The sequence below is a fragment of the Falco biarmicus genome, chromosome 1, assembly GCF_023638135.1.
Source record: "Falco biarmicus isolate bFalBia1 chromosome 1, bFalBia1.pri, whole genome shotgun sequence".
NCBI lineage: Eukaryota > Metazoa > Chordata > Aves > Falconiformes > Falconidae > Falco > Falco biarmicus.
This window is the reverse complement of record NC_079288.1, coordinates 22,776,051-22,794,774: the sequence shown is the minus strand read 5'-3', so window position 1 is coordinate 22,794,774 and position 18,724 is coordinate 22,776,051. Positions and strand designations below refer to the sequence as shown.

The 18,724-nt window shown below is 50.9% G+C and overlaps 1 protein-coding gene across 4 annotated transcripts in view; it reads left to right on the top strand.

The window, feature by feature from the left end:
- ZZEF1 (zinc finger ZZ-type and EF-hand domain containing 1) overlaps positions 1-3,538 on the top strand; it is a 60,576-nt gene extending 57,038 nt beyond the window's left edge. For 3 of the 4 annotated variants that reach the window (XM_056336750.1, XM_056336743.1, XM_056336732.1), the window contains exon 55: positions 387-3,538. In XM_056336750.1, coding sequence (XP_056192725.1) covers positions 387-461 — 75 coding nt within the window. In that variant the 3' untranslated portion in view covers positions 462-3,538. The remainder of the gene's footprint in view (positions 1-386) is intronic. The other variant, XR_008821515.1, reaches the window with a different exon arrangement.
- Positions 3,539-18,724: the final 15,186 nt, after the last annotated feature.

Sequence of the window (18,724 nt, the reverse complement as noted above, 5' to 3'; positions counted from 1 at the left end):
TTTATCAAATAGATACGCATGTACTTGGGCTTTACGATACCATGACAGGGCCTCTGAAATTTGGCCATGAACTATGCAGAAATGCTGTTCTGCTTGAGCAGTCGATGTGCCACAAAGGGGCTGTCAGGTGTTCTCAGCCGTATCTGTTCTACCAAACGGGCCACTCAACTGCCAAAACATGGACGTGGGGAAGGGGGCTGGTCTTTCAACCCCCTGGAAATGCAGTTGCCTGGCTGAAACGGCCTGGATGCATGACAATTAGTTAACCAGGTGGAAACAGGCTGGTTATTTATCTCTTTCTGTTTCATTTCATACAAGGATTTCTTTGCAGTTTTGGATTGAGGAGAATCTTTGACGAGACTTTTGTTTTTCCTTGTCTCCTCCAGGCCCTGAAAAACATTGCTGCTATCAGCCTTGCCATTAACTATCCGAACAAATCAACAAGTTTCTGGAATGTTTAATACTGGCTCAGGCCGGAGTGCATGGGATAGAGTAGTTTGTCCATAGGACATTGGAACAAACATCGTAACTCCGTTCAGGAAAAGTTCCTTCAGCTTCAGTGTATGAGCACTCTGCAGCCTTCCTTCCTTCCACCTTGATGTAGAATTTGTAAAAGTAAAAGCGCACTTCAATGAAAAAGCACATCTTGAAGTAACTCACGCATCGCCTACAGTTATGTATGCACATATTGTAGCATGTTAGAGTAAACAGAACAATACTTTTTTTTTATTCAGAGGAAGCAAAAGAAAGGTAGCTGAAGTATGAGCATGGAAGGCCCCTGCATTGCTATCATCTGCTCCCAAGGAAACTTGATTGATGGAACGTGACAGCTTTGAAAATACTGCTGAACTCTGAGTGATGCCATCAGCAGTGTCTGTTCTGTATCGTTGAAGTGAAATAGGCAAACCCAAATCTGGTGGGCTGGTGCAGAAATGGTCCACACTTGAATCCTGTCATGTTTGCTTTGAAGGCTACTACCCAAGGGAAAGGACTTTAATTCTTACTTGAACCGCAGGTTGTAAGACAAATTCTGGGTGATTCACATAGCAGTTAAAGGATTCCAGTTTCAGAGCATCCTCCTGCAAGATGTTAAATGTTTCTCCTGGTCTGATTCAATCAGCAGAATCATCTATTCTTACCTTAATTTACCTCTGGTGTGTCATTCTAGCTAGTACATTATTCTAGTGCAGAGGGCAAAGGCTGGCCCCCGTTCAAAAAGCAGCGGTAATATGAAGAACCGAGGAACTAGCCTGTTTCTCGATGATCACATCTTTACAAGACATCATTCATGAGGCTTTTTTCTTTTAATTATTTCAATACTAGTGGCTTAGGAGGTCCTTCTTGGCAATGTTGGGAACCTGGACTCCCAGCACTCAGGGTGGGGGTTAATGATCAATCCAGTCTTATAGAGCAATAACTGCATTACTCTTGGTGATCACGGAGTGAATTGCAGACTTTCCATGCTGAAATAAATTGGCTTTCTTCCTGTTCAACTACGCTGGTTATTCCCTTTCCAAAGAGTTAGAAAGAACATAGAAGAATTTGGGGGTGTATTTTGTATACCATTATACAGTATATAGAGCTGCCCTTGTCAAATACGATTTCAGAGCACTTTTTATGCTGATTATTTTCTTCTTCTCTTCTCCACCTCAACATCAGGATATGAAAAAAAGGCAATCAAAAGCTTCAGTAGTAACCGACGGCAGGTTGTCTAAGGGCAGTGGCTCTGTCAGAAGGGCATATGCTTTTTGACCATGCTTGTCCAAAAAGTGAGTCGTGCCTAAACAGCAACGTGCACCATGCGCGGGAGCACTGCCTTGGGGGCTGACCTCTGAATTGATGGTCTCTATCAGCTGGGGCAGAAACTTTTAAGGGTGGTCCAGTCTCCCTCTGAGAGGGAAACGTGCAGTAATACATCCCCCTTTTTTTTTTTTTTTTAATGGCCCCTAGTGCTGTAGTTAAAGGTGTTTTGACTTCTGTTCAGCCAGGTGAGTACCAAGTGAATGGCTTCTGCAGGGGATGAGGTTGAATCAGGACGTGCTTATTCTGCCTGAAAGACTTAAAAGTGAAGACCAAGCAGCACTATGCTGAAGCTGTTGCCTTCAGGAATGGAGTGGTCCTCTTAGCAAATGGGAATGCCAGAATTCAGGAAAAACGTACAATTTATCGAAGACTGAAAGGAGGCGGAGTGATGGGGCTCTGAACCCCCTCCTGGAGTGTGCTGCAAGGTTAAAGCCCTGCTTCCTTCCTGAATGAGGTCACGATGGGAAGGGATTTATCCAAGCTGTGGCATGTCTTTAACGAAGCTGTGGTGTATCTTTAACACATGGATCGTTTTGTTCCCGCATCCCAGTAACGCGTCGGAGTTTGCAGTCTCGCTGCAGGGGGGGGTGAGAGCGCCCAGAGGAACCAACTGTTTCACACTTCCCAATAGCATGGACAGATTCTGGGAACAGGGAGTTGCTCCACCACGATGAGACATTCTTAAGACTGCTTTAGGGAGTCATGTCGATGGGACAGGTGAGCGTTTTGAAATTGCTCTTCTTGAGCAGTAGGACTTTCTGTTCGCTGCCTCGGTGTGAAGCCGTGGCTAAGCAGTCGAGGATATGCAATGGGCTGATTTGCGAAGGCATGTGGCATGCTGCTGAGATCTGCCTGCCCTAGTCAAAGAAGGTTTGTTTTCTTTTTTTCACATCAGGGATGAAGACTGTAAATAAACCATTCATAGACGCTGTCATGGCTCTACAGTACTATTTTTTTTTTTTCCCGTTGGACTGTCTTTTTGCTTTCTGTATGAAGACAAGAGGCTGCAAGGATGACACAGGAGTGGCCAGTGTTCCTTACTAGGTGTACCACTTCACTTACTCTACCAGCAGTAACTGGCCTTGTGAGTCAGTCACCTTGTCCTGAAGGGACTGTCTAGGAACAGTGTCCACTAAATATAATTTCTACCCACTAGATGGAACTGAAGGACTGTGACCTGAGTTGACACTGAATCTGTTGCTGCCTTACAACTCAAATCATTCATTACGGATTTTTTAAGAGACAAGAAACACTGATTATTATTTTTTTTTTTCTTCTGATAGTTTTAAAGAAAGAGGAAGAGAATACCAATAATGAATACTCATGATCAATCACATTTTGAAAATTCTGCGGTGGTTCCAAGTGGATGCGGATGATATTATTAAATAGTATAAAACTGTCTGGAAAACAGGTATGCTGAAAAAAAATGTGCCTAACATAAAAAAAAAAAAGTTGTCCTGCCTGAATCACCTATGATGTGTTTAAAACAAACCATATTGTTCCTAACGACACATTTGACTTGCTTTCATTAAACACTTAAAAAAGAGAGTTTTATAATTTCTTTTCTTACGGGTTTACTACTTTGCAATTTTTATCAGTTGTTTAAAATATATCAGACCTTTAGATTTATTCCAGTTCAGTTCAACATGTAAAAAGAAAGCTACAGATGTGGGTAAAATATGCAAATGAAGAGAAATATATTGTAAAAATTCTATAAAAACAAAAAAGTACAACACAGTGTCTGGTTTTTTTTTGCTTTTTCCTCCTCTCCTCACCGAATGCGAAATGCTTGATTTTCCAGTGAGATCCAGGGGTTTTTTTTCTTATGAATCTTCATTTCAGTGCCTGTAACCAAACCCGCTTTTCCTCCTGCGGTTAGTATGGATCTGAGAAGGTATGGAACTATGCAGGGTACGTACTTCTGGAGTCCTCTCTTAAATTCCAGCCCTGCTGTTTACATTTCAGTGGCCTTATCCTAAAAATGAAGTTTTCCCATGGATACCCATTGGTTTAAGTGCTTCTTATTTGTTTACTTTCAGACCTGAAACACGTCGGGGGGGCCCAGATGACCCATGTAAAATGGAGTTTTCTCTTAGTATCTTTTGATTCTGATTAGTGGAGTTTATCAGTGACAATGCTTGTACCTACCTAGTCTGGTGGGCTTAGTTTAAAAGCTTCGTTACCTTGGGTTTGGCTCAAGGAATGGGTTGTTCAGGGGCGTACGAGGAAGTTGACATCTTTCTGTATTTGCATGAAGCTGTAAGTTGTTTCCGCTGGCTCTACATGCTCAGAGAATGGTCTAATTAGGTAATTTTATGAAATACAAATCAATGGTATGATTGTGAAGTTCTGGGAGAGTGGGAGCCATTCCCTGAGACAGCCAGGTGGGAGGTTTCAGCTGGCGATAAATCTAACAAATTCGGTTTAATCTGTTAGTAAATGTGGTGTGATCCCAGGCATCGGAAGGGATCAGCAGTTACAACCGTAATGGTTGGGAACCACTGTTTTTCAGATCAAGTTAGTTAATACTGGTTTTCTTCCAAGAGATCAAATTGTGGCTGCAAGTTAACCTGTAAAGCAGGTGACTTTTTTTTTATAACCTGCTTTTAGGAGAAGGCTACACTGTTTAAAACAAAACTGGCCCAAGTGTCTTGAGTTTTCACAGCCTGGCTCAGCTGTAACATTTCCAGGGGGGCTTGTCCCTTTGCAGCAGGAGGACAAGACGTGCCCTTTTGTACTGTTTTCAATCTGGGCCCACCATCTGCAAACCCGTGAAGGTGGCCTGCTGGAACGTCTGGTCACAATGGGAGCAGAGCAAGACCCAGTAATCTCTGGTTTGATACTTCTCCTTTCCCTTTGGAATGATAAATACGCTTTCTCGCCACCAAAAGTGAGCGGGGAAACCACCAGCACAAGCATCATACCTTGTTTTCAGGGCACAAGCAGCAACTGCAGCCGTGGGAGCCCGTCTGAAGCATGAGCTGATCTTTAGGTAAAGCAATGAGAATGTTGGAAAATAGATTAATTTATGTAAAGACGATGCTTTTCAACACTTGGCCAGTTACCCTGTAGGAGGTCAGGCTGGATAATGACTGGAACAAAGAACGTGTGTTGGTAAAATGGCCTGAAAAAACAGGAACTGTGCTGGGCTTCATAGGGGGAAACAGAAGCCTGGCCCACCTCTGAATTTAAAGCAAAGTTGTCAATTCCGATTTGGATGAATAAGAGAGAAATCCACTGTGAACAGGGAAGGAATTAAGTAAGAGGTGAAGGAAGTAAGATTAAAGCTCATTCTTTCCATGATGGCCAGGTCTAATTGAATCGGGTCTATTCTGCAGAAATCTTTCCTGATTTTTACAGAAGCAAACACAAGAATAAAAAGCTGGTACCTAGCTGAAACCCTGGCTGCAGCGTTGTGGTGGGGCTCATAAATGGGTATGTAGTCTGAGCAGGAATAAACACTTTAAAAAACCAACCCAAAACTTCGTTTCCTCTAACTGGAAACACAGAACAAGCATTCCTGACAAATAGGTGGAAATCTCAAGCCAGTTTTGTAGTGGTCCTCAGCATTTAGAGATTTGTTCTTTTTATACTCAAGGGCTAAGAATGTTTGGATTTAGGGAACATGGGGAAAAAAAGTGGAGAAAAGGATAACAGGACTGTCTTGGAGACACGGTCTTTCCACCTGAATGTTAGGCAGGTTGCTGGGATGTTTCTCTTACTAATGCTTTTCTGACAACTAACGATTTTATTTTTTTTTTTAAGCTGGTTTCTTGCTTCCATTCCCCACTTTACTCTGACTTTTTATAAATCTCAGTGCATTTTTTTTACATTTGCAGTGCAAATAACAAATATTTAGGCTTGCATTGCATGGAAAAAGGTCAGTTTTATGAAAACTAAAGAAATGCAAAATTAAAAGTGCCTGCAAATACTTGTTGTTAGTGGTACCTTCTCTCGCAGGATTATTTCGAAAACACTTTGTTAGCATTTCCTAGCACCTGTATCATCAAACACGCTTACTCCAAGCCATTTTGCTACCTGCACATGAGTGAGTGCGATGAGATGCTCCATTTCATACACACGGTGCAGACCACGTCAGGCAGTGAATGCCCCCTCCTCTCCACGAGCGTTCCCAGCCCCTGCCTGCAAAAAACCTGGGGTTTGGCTAATTGCAGTGAGCTTAATTGTATTCTCTGATGGCTCTGCCCAGTGCCTATTCATACATCTTCAGACGTCTCTTGCAACCTGCTGTAGTGCAGCTCTGTGCCTTGCTGCAAGTTGCCCACAAAAGCAGTCTTTTCTGGCTCCTTCGCTTGGCCAGGACGAGCCATGCGGCTTTTCCTTCGGGATGCAGAGGGGACTCTGAAGGCAGCCCCTTGTCCCTCCCAGATGGGGGTTGCTCTCTGCCAGGAGGTGTTGGTAAGGTCGGTGCTAAACATCACTCCATACCACTTTGTGCCTAACAGCTGACATGCAAAATTCTTCTTAAGCTCTTTGTAACGAGTCATTCCCCTGGACGTTAACCCACCTGTGTGCTGGGAGCACAGCTTTCACATCGCTGCCTTCCAGGCACCCAAAGGTTTTAACCTCCTCAACCACATCAAATTTCTAGGAGCCAACAAACCCCCTTATTGGACTCCGAAGGAGCTGCTGCTTCTGCTCATCTGGTGGCCTTGCTGCTGTGTCAGGAGTGTGGCCACGTCAGAAACCAGGTGAGAAAAGGCCAAGTGATGCGTGGCGGGTTTTGGTAATTATTTAAATATATTCCCCGTGAGTTCTTAGCCAGACCCAACCCAGTGAATATCCTTAAACTACGTGACAGTTACTTCTGTGCTGTTGGACGGCTGCTGAGCGTTGCCCTGGGAGGGCTTTACAGGTGGGGTGATTTTTAGCATGGTGCCAGCACTGCCATCAGCCGTGGGCTATTGAAGCTCAGTCTGAGTTTCTGGGTGAGAGATGCCTGAAGAATTACAGGAAATGCTTCCCCTCATGATTTTATACTTTTTTTAAAACACTAAACACATCCTGTACAGATTTTTGTCTCTCTAATAACTCACCTCCTGTGGTATGACATCTATAATAGGAGATCTTCAATATGTGTACATGGCTAGACGTTTATTTGGGCTTCAGTTCATCACTGTGCTTATCTTAGACTAAATTAAATATGGAATTAAGGTGTTATCTTAAGCACCTCTAGTTAAGTGTTTCAAGATAGGCTTTAAATCGGTTTTGTTGCCTTGGAGCCTAAACAGAGCACACTGTTGATACAAAGCTCACAAATTGTACAGCTTTCTCTTGCATCCAGCGAAGTCTGCAAAGGCAGAAAATAAAAAGATGAATTCTTGAGTCAGGAGAAGTGTTGAGTCAGGAGGCCTTTAGTGTCATCAGCTTGCTTGAGAATAAGTCATGTCTGCGTTTCTTACCCTTCTCCTTTACATAAACCACCCACAGAAAACTCATTAATCAAAAATGTCAATGGTTTCATAGAAATCCCAACACACACACACACACCCCCCCACACACGTATAATGTTCCTTGGAGTAGCAGGTTGGGCTTTTTTCTCCCTGCCAATTGTATTCTTCTTTTTAAAATGTTTTTGTTCCTTCATGCTGTGAGTGTTAATATTTAAACAGAAAAGGGCGTTTCATCCTCCTTGGGGTCAGTTTTGAATACACTGCAGGATTTTAAATGGCATTGCTTTGCCTTCCCTAATTGTCCTTGTGCTGCTCTGAAAAAATTGTGTTTTCCTCTGCTTGTTCGAATACACTGATGGGTTTTTCTTTTTCTGCAGATGTCTCAGCTTCTTCAAAGCTGATGGCGTGTCAGAGGGTGTGCTCTTTGCTCGCTGCTGCGGCTTCTGCGTTCTCATTCAGTCAAGGGAGGCAAACCTCCCGCAGAGGCAGGAGCCAAGGAGCTGAAAATAGTGGGTTTATTTACCAGAAACTCAAAGGCTCTCTGAGAGTAAAGCAAATCCCTCCCGAATTTTCCACTTATAGTGTGTCAAACGGGTAGAGCCTGCTGCTGAGAGGTTATAGCTTTTCTTTAATTAAGCCTGCACAGAGGTGAGTGGGAGGATCCATGGATGAGGAGCATGGACCAATGTCCGGGAGCTCCTGCTGCCTGTGCCCTGAGCTTGCTGTGTGCTATAGGAATTAGATGCGGTGCTCTGCTACACGAGGCTTCTTCCCAGCCGAAACCTGTGTTAGATGGTACAAGAGAGATTCCTCCAGTCCCTTGGGGGGAGGGCGTTGCCTGCTTTCTTTCCGAAGCTGAAGGCACCTTCGTGCCCCCTGGGCCAGCAACAGTTGCAGGGAAGCTGTTGGAGCATCGCCTGCTGCAGGGTGAGCAGCTGCTGCTGTTTGAGGGGGGGTTTCTCCAAAAAAAAGGATCACACATTTACTTCCCAGCTTGTAGTCTCAAGCACATCCTGAGCCCTCACCAGGCTCACCAGCTGGGAACAGCGTGTCCTGTCGCAGGGACCGGGAAGCGCCTGTTCTTGGTACGGCGACAACCGTGGCATATGGCCTTGGCAGGGCTGCCCACCCCCGGAGCAGCTGCCGGCGGTGCTGGGTGCGTGGTGCCGGCTGTGCGGTGCCAGCCATGCAGGGACCATCCCGGGGGGAGCTGGGTGCCTGCCTGGGCGCTGGTGGTCCGAGCGTGGCTCTGCTGGAGATGCACCACCTTCCGCGGCTGCGCTGGGTTGTGAACCCGCGTCTGTTGCTGCTGGGACAGCTCGGCCCCTCGCGTTCTGCTCCTGGGCTCCTGAGCACAGCAGCTTGCTGTCCTGGGGGAATGTCCTGCTCTGGGTTTCCCCCAGCAAGCAGCCTGCTGCTCCTCGCCTCTCCCCGGGGTGCTGCACCCTGCGTGGCAGAGCTGGCCTCACCTGGGCTCGTGGCCAGTTTCCTCCCTGCCTTGGGACGTGGCTTTGGCACACAAGTGACGCGCCACGCTGATGGCTGCAGCCCCTCATCTGCCCAAGGCAGCCTTTGGCTTTTTTTTTCCTTTTAAGATTTTTTTTTTCTCCTTGGAGGATTTTGGAGAGCCACAGAGCCTCACCTGGCTTAGCAAGGCTGGAGCTCTCCAGAGCTAATGGAGCAGGACGTTGGCTTTGCTTGCACAGGCGTAAGCCTCTTAACTCACCTTCTGGCTTCTGATTTTTCACCACCCTTTACAGGGGGCTGCTGCGAGGCTCCCAGGGAAAGGCGGCAGAGCCCTGTTGCACCCCTAAAGCTGCCTGCAATCTCCCTTTCTGTTTCAGGGACCAGGTCCTGCAGCGTTCCTGTGGTTGCCCGTGTAGCATCTTCTGGTGGTGAGAGCTGCTGCGCTCAGGGCAGCCCTCTGGCTGCCACATCCCACAGGGAGAGGCATCACCCCTTGCTTGTTCTCTCAAATACCCCTCAGGCTCCTCCACTAGCTCTGAAATAGAAAATTTGCTTGCCTGTGAGGTCTGGGCTTCTCTTGCCCTGGGCCATCACGAGCTGCAGGCGTGTGCACGTGGCATCAAGTGGCTTCATGCAGAGTCACATGGCTTTAATTACAAGCCAGTCTGTTGGTAAATCTTGGATAAGTTGAAACAGATCGTTGCAGCTCAGCTGCAGCTTTTGAGCGGTTTGGTTCAGTGTTCAGGAGCCCTTTTGACCTCAGTGTGAATGTCTCTGGGCAAGGGCTGGGTTTTGCATCCCACCAGCTGCCTTCCAGGCAGGGCTTGGCCCTCGGCTCTTCTCCTCTGGTGGCACAGCCAAACTCCTGGCTCAGCCGTGCCTTCTTGTCAGATGTCCCAGGAGAATTTTGCTGAGCCAAAGCCCACCTCCTTCTGCAGGGGACGTGGGAGAAGGCAGGCAAGGCAGGGGCTCATAGCTGTTTGGGGATGCAGTGTGATGGCCCAGATATGGAGCTGACCTGTTGCTGTTCATGGTTTTGCTTTGGGCACTGCTCTCGGCGCTTTCGGAGCAGCTGCACAACGCGGCAGCGGTGTTCCCTCTCTCCTGTTGCAAGTACCTGGGGTGGGAGCAAGGGGGGCTTGAGGGTGGCAGCCAGCCCAGGCACCAGGCGTCGCACCTACACTCCCCCCACCCAGCCTTTGGCCACCTCTGCAAGCCCCAGGCTGCGACTGCAAACAGTGACGCTGGCCAAGCAGCACCCTGGCAAGCAGACCTGGGGGAATCCCCCCTCCCCCAATAAAGCATCCCTTTGTGGTGCCTGCTGCAGAGCCAGGACCCAGCTGTGCCCCTGGGAGTGAGGGAGCAGCCCTGTGCACCACCACCCCATGCCCCCCACCTTGCTCCGGGGGATGCTGGAGGTGCAGGTCTGTGCCCGGGGCACGATCCCCCATCCTGATTTTTGAGCTGTTGCCTCCCACGGCTGCAGTGGTGGCCCCGGCGCCTTCCCAGGGAGCTCTGCCAGCTCATAAACCACTTTTAATCTCCCGAGAAGGTCCTTTGTGCAGCCTTTTGTCAACAGGGCCTGTCCCATTGCTATAGCTACGGCCCCTTTGCTGCTGGACACACCTGTTTGTTTTTCCAGCTCCTTTCTGTTGCCATCAGATTTCACTGCCACCTCAATAAAAGCTGAGAAAAGCCCTGCCCTGGTCCTGTGCCCTTGTCGCCTTTCCCGATCAAGGAAACTCCTTGCTCCCTTGAGCCTGTTTTTTTGCAGGGAACAGCCTCAAATCAGCCGGAGCCCCTCGGCATGGCTTTTTTTTCTGGCTTTTACCCTTTAAAACATTGTGCTCGTGATGGAGCGGGGCAGGGGATGCAGTGAGGTTCCCCGGGCACCGCAGGCTCCTGGGGATGGTGATGGCCCCGCAGCCTGTCAGCAGGAACTTTGCAGATATACCATGGGGTTTTCTCACTGACTGCTTTCCCCTGCCATGCATAAAACTTGCCAAAATTAGTGCTTTTGGGATATCAACCCCCTGTGCCCAGCTCCCGGTCTGGCCGGGGAGGGCTGCTGTGCAGAGTGGAGGAAGGCTTGTTCTCCCGTAGGACCCTGGAGCCTTCCCAAGGGTTTGCATTGCCTTTCAGGGTCACTTAGCAAAGGAAAACCGACCGCCTGTGTGAGTTGTGGCGGCTGTGTGCTCAGAGAAATCCACCCAGCGGAGGGAACAACCCCGGGGGAATTTCCCCTGGCTGCAAGCCTTGTCCCTGCGTGAGGTGTTTCCCCTGCACCCGGGTCAGGATGGGGATGGATTTCAACAGCATTTCCCTGAGCCTGGGGGCTGATCTTCATTTTTATTGGGGTGACTTGACCATAAGGATCCTGCTTTTCTCTTCCTGCGTTTCATTTCTTCCCCTGCCAGGTGTAGCTGAGGTTTATCCCTGGCACCGGGGCCGTGGGATCTGCTGTTTCGGCATGACCAAGGTGCTGGGATTTGCTTTTCCTGCTCCATGCACCGATCCCCGGCGTGGCTGAGTCACGGGAAACCTCTAGAGCCAGGCAGAAAAACCCACCCCCGGTTAACCTGCGACATTAATCCCACGGTGCCGGAGCTCCAGCCCTTTTCCTTGGGACCCCAAGTGATGCTGAAAGAGGGGAGAAGCCTCGGGGACACACAGCCCCAGCAGGGCGTGAAGGTGTGATGGCCCTGGGGGCAGTGAGCACGTGTCCAGCATTTGGCCCTAATTTTGTGCAAGCTGGCAATAAAATAATTAACCCAAATCTCCTCCTATTTCACCTCTGTGCTCTTGGTATTTACTGTCCTGCAGCTTTGGCGTCGCTTCTAAATATTTAACGTCTTGGAAATTGTATTTTTGATTAATGCGATGTATTTGGTACATGGTGCCTGTGTTACCATTACAAAAAAAAAAAGAAAAAAAACAAATACAAAACCAAACCAAGACCTTTAATACTCTTCATAAAAACAGGCTGGGTTTAGCAACACCACGAAGGTCTTGCAGCTCATCCAGCCTCACGCTGGGCATCCCCCCATGCGTGTGCTGACCCCGAGCACTGCACAGCAGCTGTCAAATTGTGCCTGAAATTCAGGCTATTTTGGATCTGCTATAACATGAGCCACATCCCCTCTGCCAGCTCTGTAGCAGTGCTGCACATCTGGAGGGCAGGCACATCTGGGCAGCTGCTGCGGGAGGGCTGGAGCAGCGTTGGGATGCGCAAGCGGGAAGGGCAGGCGGAACAGCTGGAGCCTTTTGGCGACGGTCCGGCTCTCCCGCTGCTCATCACCCTGCGGGCAGACAAAACCAAGCTGCTGTTGGGTGGAAAACAAGCATTTCAGGAGAAATCCGTCACGCTCAGTTGAATGTGGCTGTAAACGAAGGGGGCTGCAGGGAGCACAGCGTGTGGCATGGCAGCGGCTCCTGACCTGCCCCGCAGCCTGATTTGGCTTTTAGAAAAACATCCAGCTTTGATATTTAAGATTTCCAGCAATGGAAAATTCACAGCAGCCGTGGGGCTGGGGAGCCAGGCGCTAATTGGCGGAACTTGTAGAAAAAGCGTCCCTCCAGCTCTTTTCCATTGGAAAATCCAAAAGCTTTCTCCAACTGTTGATTTCTCATAAAAACTAAAGCAAAACACACTGGGTGGGGGAGCAGGGCTGAGGGAAGATCTTGACAGTGTTGGAGCAGCCCTTTTCACTCCATCAGGACAAATATTTACATTTTTCTTATTGTAAAGTTACTCTTGTTTGGAAATAATTTGTTTTATATCACACTCTGTTACTGTGCTTTGAAAAATCACAAAGAAAACAAAGTGATTTTGCAGAAATACAATGTTTTGGCCAAAGCAGAATGACTTTTTTTTTCCCCTAATTTTCCCTGGGAACGTTGACGTTTTGGGGCTTTTTCCAATTCGGAAATTTCAGAGTGAGGTCTCATCCCTGTTTGTCTGGCTAGATCATAGAACAATAATTCTCCAAGGGTTAATAAATCCTTTAATAATTTTTTTAATCAGTCCTCGGCGTCCGTCAGGCACTCGTGCTGCCTGGTTCTGAGACTGGAGCCATCTGCGATGCTTCCTACCGCCGTGCTCAAACCCACCCGGAGCATCTGCTGCTCCCGTCAGTGCTGGTGCTTAATAGAGTAAATCAATTAGAAATCATCAATAAACGAGCGCCGCAGGTAGCACCTATAGATCAAGCAAATCGCATTTGAAAAGCGATTCTTTTCCTATTGCAAAAGCATCTCTCGGGTGCGTTTTGCCCCTCGGTGGAGGCTGTAACGTCCTTCCCGGTGTGTGAATTGCTGCGGATGTTTCCCTGCACTGGAAAGGGTGGGAGTGATTAGGGTAATTAGGGTTGGGAAGATGAGCAGGCAAGGGCTGTGTGGTCGCATCCCTGCCCGTGGTGGGAATACGTGCCGTATTTCTCATGGAGCAATAGATGAGAGGTGAAGGGTGGGAGAGGTCCCGGGAAGGCGGTGGGCTCAGAAATGGCTCTTAATCATCCACGGGACATCACACCATGGCAAAATCCATCCTCAGCCTGGGGTTTTCCTTTGGGAGGTGGGTTTGAGACCCACTGAGGTGACTGTCCCCGTAGCCCTCCGGTGGGTCGCAGCAAGTGGCCACAAGTGCTTTGCAACCCAAAATGTGTGATGCCACACCTGCCCCCAGGGCAGCAGTGATGCCCATCATGCCTGTCCTTCCTAAAATCTCCCTCAGCTCCTGCACACCCAGACACCTCCAGCCCTAACATCTTTCCTGTTGCCATCAAAGCGTGTGGTGATGCATCCCGGCCCCCGCGGGTGACAAGAGGCTCTGTCCCTTTTGTCCTGCTTTGCAGCTGGGGGGCTGAGGAGGGGGGAGGCGATGACACAGCTCCAGCCCCTCCTCAGCAGCGTGAACCTCCCTGCCCCAGGGGACATGCTGGAGAAACCCCCCTGCTGGGGTGCTGGGGCTGTCCCCCAGCAAGCAACGCACAGGTTGGGTGTCACGGTGGAGGGGTCTGTGACCCCCATTGCTGCCCAGTTCCCATGGAAGCTCCTTAGCTGTTCCCTCCAGCCAGTGAGGCCATCCCCTGCTCTGACCGTGGGGAAACCAGCCCCCACGGGGGTCCCGGCTCACAGCTCGCCCAGGGCTGGGGGTTTTGCATGGGGCCAGGTGGGGGCTCGGGGACGGGCAGCTCGTTGGCCATGAGCTTTCTGCTGGAAAAGTGGCCTTTTGGTGCAAACATCCCTTTGTGTGTGGGGCTGGGGGAAGCTAATCCGGGCTGGCAGGTGCAGGCAGCTGGTTCAGGTGTCTGGAATAAGGGTAAGCCCTGCCTAAACACCCTGGCAAGGGCCCTTCCACCTTTAAAAGCCCTTTGCAGGGAGCCCTGGGGGTGCTCTGCCTGGGGTGAGATGTGTGGTCCTGCCTTGTGTGAGCTCTTCCTCTGCTTCCAGTGGGTCCAGCATCGCCTCCCACCCCGCGTCTCCCATTCTCGCTTCCAGCTCTCCCGGTGAGTAGGTTTTCTAGCCCTCTGGTTCTTTGTGCAGGTTTTTGGGATGCAAAGCCTAGGGGGGCTGGGGGTTGGTGGGCACTGGGGGCCAGGACCCAGCCTCCAGCAAGGGACCTCAGGGAGGATTTTGGGACCCATGCGGCTACTCAGGGGCCCGAAGGCTTCCCTGGGGCTTTGGAGCTGGGTCTCTGCAGCCCCTGTTAGGGCACAAACCCACTGCAAAGCTCAGCTCCCAAATACACTTCTTCACCACCCATTTCTGCTGCTACATGAAGACCCTTGGCTTAAAGCTGCCTTTTGCCCAGCAAGGGGCTGCGATCACCTCTCCAGCCCTCAGAGCTCCCCATCACCATTCGGGATCAGCATCTCCCTGAGCAAATTCCTTGGAGGATTTTTGCCTCCATCCCATCCCCAGCAGTGCCGGAGAGTCCCAGCTCACACAGGGCTGTCTGTCACCACCTGTGCCCCGCTCCCCTCCGGCACATCCCGCTCGAGCACTTCCTTCCTCCGATCCCATTTTTCCAGTGATGCTTCTCTGCCGCTGTCTCCTGTCCCAGCAGCTGTTTCGTAGCACCAGCTATTTTGACTACTCTGTTAACTATTTATCCAGATGGAGCAGGGCTGTTGTCATGCTCCTGGCATGTTTTTTCCATATCCAAATTCTGCACCGAAGTGGAGAGGATGAAGCCCAACACACTCGGCGCGTCGCCCCAAGTGCTGGGTGTGCTCGCCCTGGCTGGGGTTCAGCCTCCCCACTTGCAGCCCCCCCGCCAGCCCCTGCCTTCACCCCCTGTGACATCAAATCCAGGGGGTTTCTCCTCCCTGTCCCCGTTCTTCCCCTCGCGCCATCGGACCTCGCCCTCCTCGCCCCGGCCCAGCTGCAATAAGGAACTGGCGTGCCTTTATTTTCCTAGCACTTAATTTTAATCAAATGCAAATCCCAAACACTTTGCAAACTCAGCCACCCGTGTGGATGTTAATTGCCGGGGCTGGGGATGCTGTTTGCCACGCTGGGAAGGGGCAGGATGGGACCCCTGTGCCCACTGAGGGGGATGGGGTGCTGTGGCCCTCTGGGCATCCCTGGCTCTGCTCAAAATTGAGGTCATGCCAGGACCCAGCCTCCAGTAAGGGACCTCAGGAAGGATTTTGGGACCCATGCGGCCACCCAGGGGCCCGAAGGCTTCCCTGGGGCTTTGGAGCTGGGTCTCTGCAGCCCCTGTTAGGGCACAAACCCACTGCAGAGCTCAGCTCCCAAATACACTTCTTCACCACCCATTTCTGCTGCTACATGAAGACCCTTGGCTTAAAGCTGCCTTTTGCCCAGCAAGGGGCTGCGATCACCTCTCCAGCCCTCAGAGCTCCCCATCACCATTCGGGATCAGCACCTCCCTGAGCAAATTCCTTGGAGGATTTTTGCCTCCATCCCACCCTCCAGCAGGACTGAGGATTTCCCCACGAGCAAAACCGGTGGCTGGTGGCCAGCAGAGCCAAGGATGCCCTCACACCCGCAGCAGGGCTCAGCCTTGGGTGCTCAGCAGCATTTGCATTGAAAATCCCAACTTTGAAATGCAAAAAGCACCCGGCTGCAATGGGAGAAGTTGTAGCAGGGGGTTTATAGCAAAGCCTAAATATTTATCCAGAAACATTGTGTTTTCCCTTTACTCTGGAATTCCATATTTATTTCCTTTGCTCCCTCCTGGGCTGGGGATGAGCAAGGGCAGCCCCCAGCTCAGTCATGCTGGAGGGGACGTTTCTTACCACCTCACAGCAAAACTAGCTGAAATTCAGAAAGCCATGCCAAAACACTCTCCTTTGGCAAATTTTCTTTTCTTTGCAGAGAGCCTGAAGTTTCCAAGCACACTTGTCACTCCGTGCATGAAAGGAAAGTTGGCAGCTCTCCGAGCTATTGTCAACCCCCCTTATGAAACTCAAGGATTTCGGCTGCATTTCCTACCCGCTGACCTTATCAAGGTTTTGCATGCTCTTGACATTTCTTCATGCCACCGGGGCGGTTGCATGGTGCAAAACACTGGTGGCACTGAAGTTGAGGGGCTGTGGCGCAGAAAGCGCCAGGACCCCTCCCTGTGATGCCACAGGTCCCTTGTAGGGGTGCATCCCCTGTGCGTGGGTATTTTAGTGGAGATGAGTGACTCCCAGAGCAATTTCTTTAGCAAATTCCCTGCTATTTCTGCTTCTGAGTTGTCAGCCAAGGTTTGCTGAGGGGCTTGTGCTCGTTTGTTGCTTCTGGTTGGTTGCTGAGGGCTTTGCAGCAGCAGCTTGGGGTGCATCCCTGTATTGCTCCCCCACCCCAGGGACACCTGGGGACCTTGAATGTTAGAGCACAGCCTTCAGCATGTCTCCTCCTGACATTCCCACCCTGCCTCTTAGTGTGTCTGCAAAAAATATGGTCCTATGTCAATTCAATGGTGCCTTGCAGTGGGTGGGCAAACAGGGATGGCTGCTCTGGTGTCATGTCTCCAAGGATGTCCTTAAGAAAGTCCTCAGCAGCACATGTCAGGGGCTGCTGGCCTCCATGGGAAGTCATCCTATACCAGGGGCACCTGATGCTATGGGACAGGACCAAACCGCCAGGGATTTATCCTGGACATTGGAGGCACGGTCCGTTTTTCTTTTGGAGTGAATTTAATATCGCAGCTGAGTGCTGCCGTGTGCTCGAGCAATGCTAAACTGATTTTCTGGGAAGGTTTTTGAGCCCAGGCTGGATGTTCACAGCAGGTAAGTGGTTCCTGTGCCAGAAAAGCAAACCTGGGCTTTCAGCAGCAGGGACACAGTATGCAGTCAATGCAGAATCTGCCTGTGCCCTACAGCAAGCGCTGCACACACACATCCCACGAGCTGCCCGAGGTTTGGGTCATGCTGCTGGATCTTCGTTAGTGGGCTGTGGAGCTCATTAGCGGGGGATGAGGGACACAACATGGACTGGGTCGGCTTCTTCCCCTTGGAAGCTCCTGCACAGGAGCAAAGCCATGTGCAGCGGGTGCTGTGCTGGGCACATCTGCGAGAGGTTTGATACTTGAGGGGTGTTTGGGACTTCGCATGTGCCCTGGGTGAGGGTATCTCTGGGGTCCCCACTACCCCCCTGGGACACAGTGGGGGCGGTTTGTGCTTGACCTGTGCCCTGCCACTGTTGCTGGCATCCCCTGGAGCACTGGTGAGGAGAGGGCCAGGCGTGGGGAAGCAACAGTTATGGGGTTGTGATGTTGCCTCTGCCAAATTGCAAGACCCACAACGCCCCAAAGTGCATCCCCCAAAGGCTGTCCCCACGGGAGCGTCAGGGTCGACAGTGCCGCGATCGACGGGTGCACAGTGAGAATGAATGCCTGCAGATTTGTGTGATGTAAGAGTGAAATCACATCAAAAATACTGATCTTTGCCCTGTGCTGGCCGTGGGGGTACGCTGCTGACCAAACCCCGTGTGCCGTGCCCGCAGCAGGAGCGGCTGGCCCCACCGGGTTTCTGCGAAACACAAGTGCACCCTTGGCCGTCAGCCACTGAACAACAGCACAAGGGTGTTCGGCTTCCTCGAGGCTGCCTGGCCATGGAGATAAGCACCGGAGCAGGAAATGTCTTGCTCCGTGCTGAGCTGGAGCAAGTTCTGGCTCCCTGGTGCTGGGGGGGCTGCGGCTGTGAGCCACAGGGCAGCACCCGCGCCCCTCACCAGTAGGATGGTGGGGATGTCCCCAGCGTTTGTCTCATGCTTTTCTGTGAGGTCCCCTCTTGGGAATGGTCGCAGTGTGGGTATGGTGGGACTGGAGGATGCAGTAGGCAGGAAAGGGAGGCAGGGCAGCGCCTGCCAATAGCCCCCGACACCCCCATCCTACGGCCGCACAACCATCCCAGCTGTGACCCCACTGGCAAAACACGAGCAGCATGGCATGGGCACCCCGGGGTCTGTGCTGCGCTCATCCCAACGAGACAAGTTCCCCATTTTACAGTGGGATGCAGGCATTGCTCTGGAAGCCAGTTACAGAAACACAGGCTTCGTGTGCTCACCCTCCGCAGCATCGCTGCTAGCAGCCAGCCTGCCTGTGGCAAGGGGGTCTCGTGCACCCTTTGCACAGGTCTTGGGTGATTTCCAAATGCCCAGCACTTGCTGGGGTGCAGAGGACCCCTCTGGCCCCACCGGCTCGGGTGCTGGAGTCAGAGCAAAAGGCTGCACCCCCTCTTGCAGCCGGCGTCAGGAGCTGCCTGCATCCCATGTGGCCGCCTCTGCGGTTTGTGGTGGGCTGTGTTTTGCCAACAGCATTTGGTAAACAGCCCCACACGCGGTGCACAAGAAAGATCCTAATCTGACTCCAAAAAAGCAAACCAACCTGAAGTTATCTCTGCAAGCCAAGTCTGCAAATGCAGGAAAAATTCCTGCACCCGCTGCAAAAAGTCATCAGCCCTCCTCCTTGCTGAAGATAATTGCTTTGGGTACCAACAAGCTGCTCCTGGCAGCATGGAGGCAGGACACGATGTCCCAGGGACCGGCTGCTTCCCCCCCCCCGCCCTCCCCCCCCCGTGTCCTTA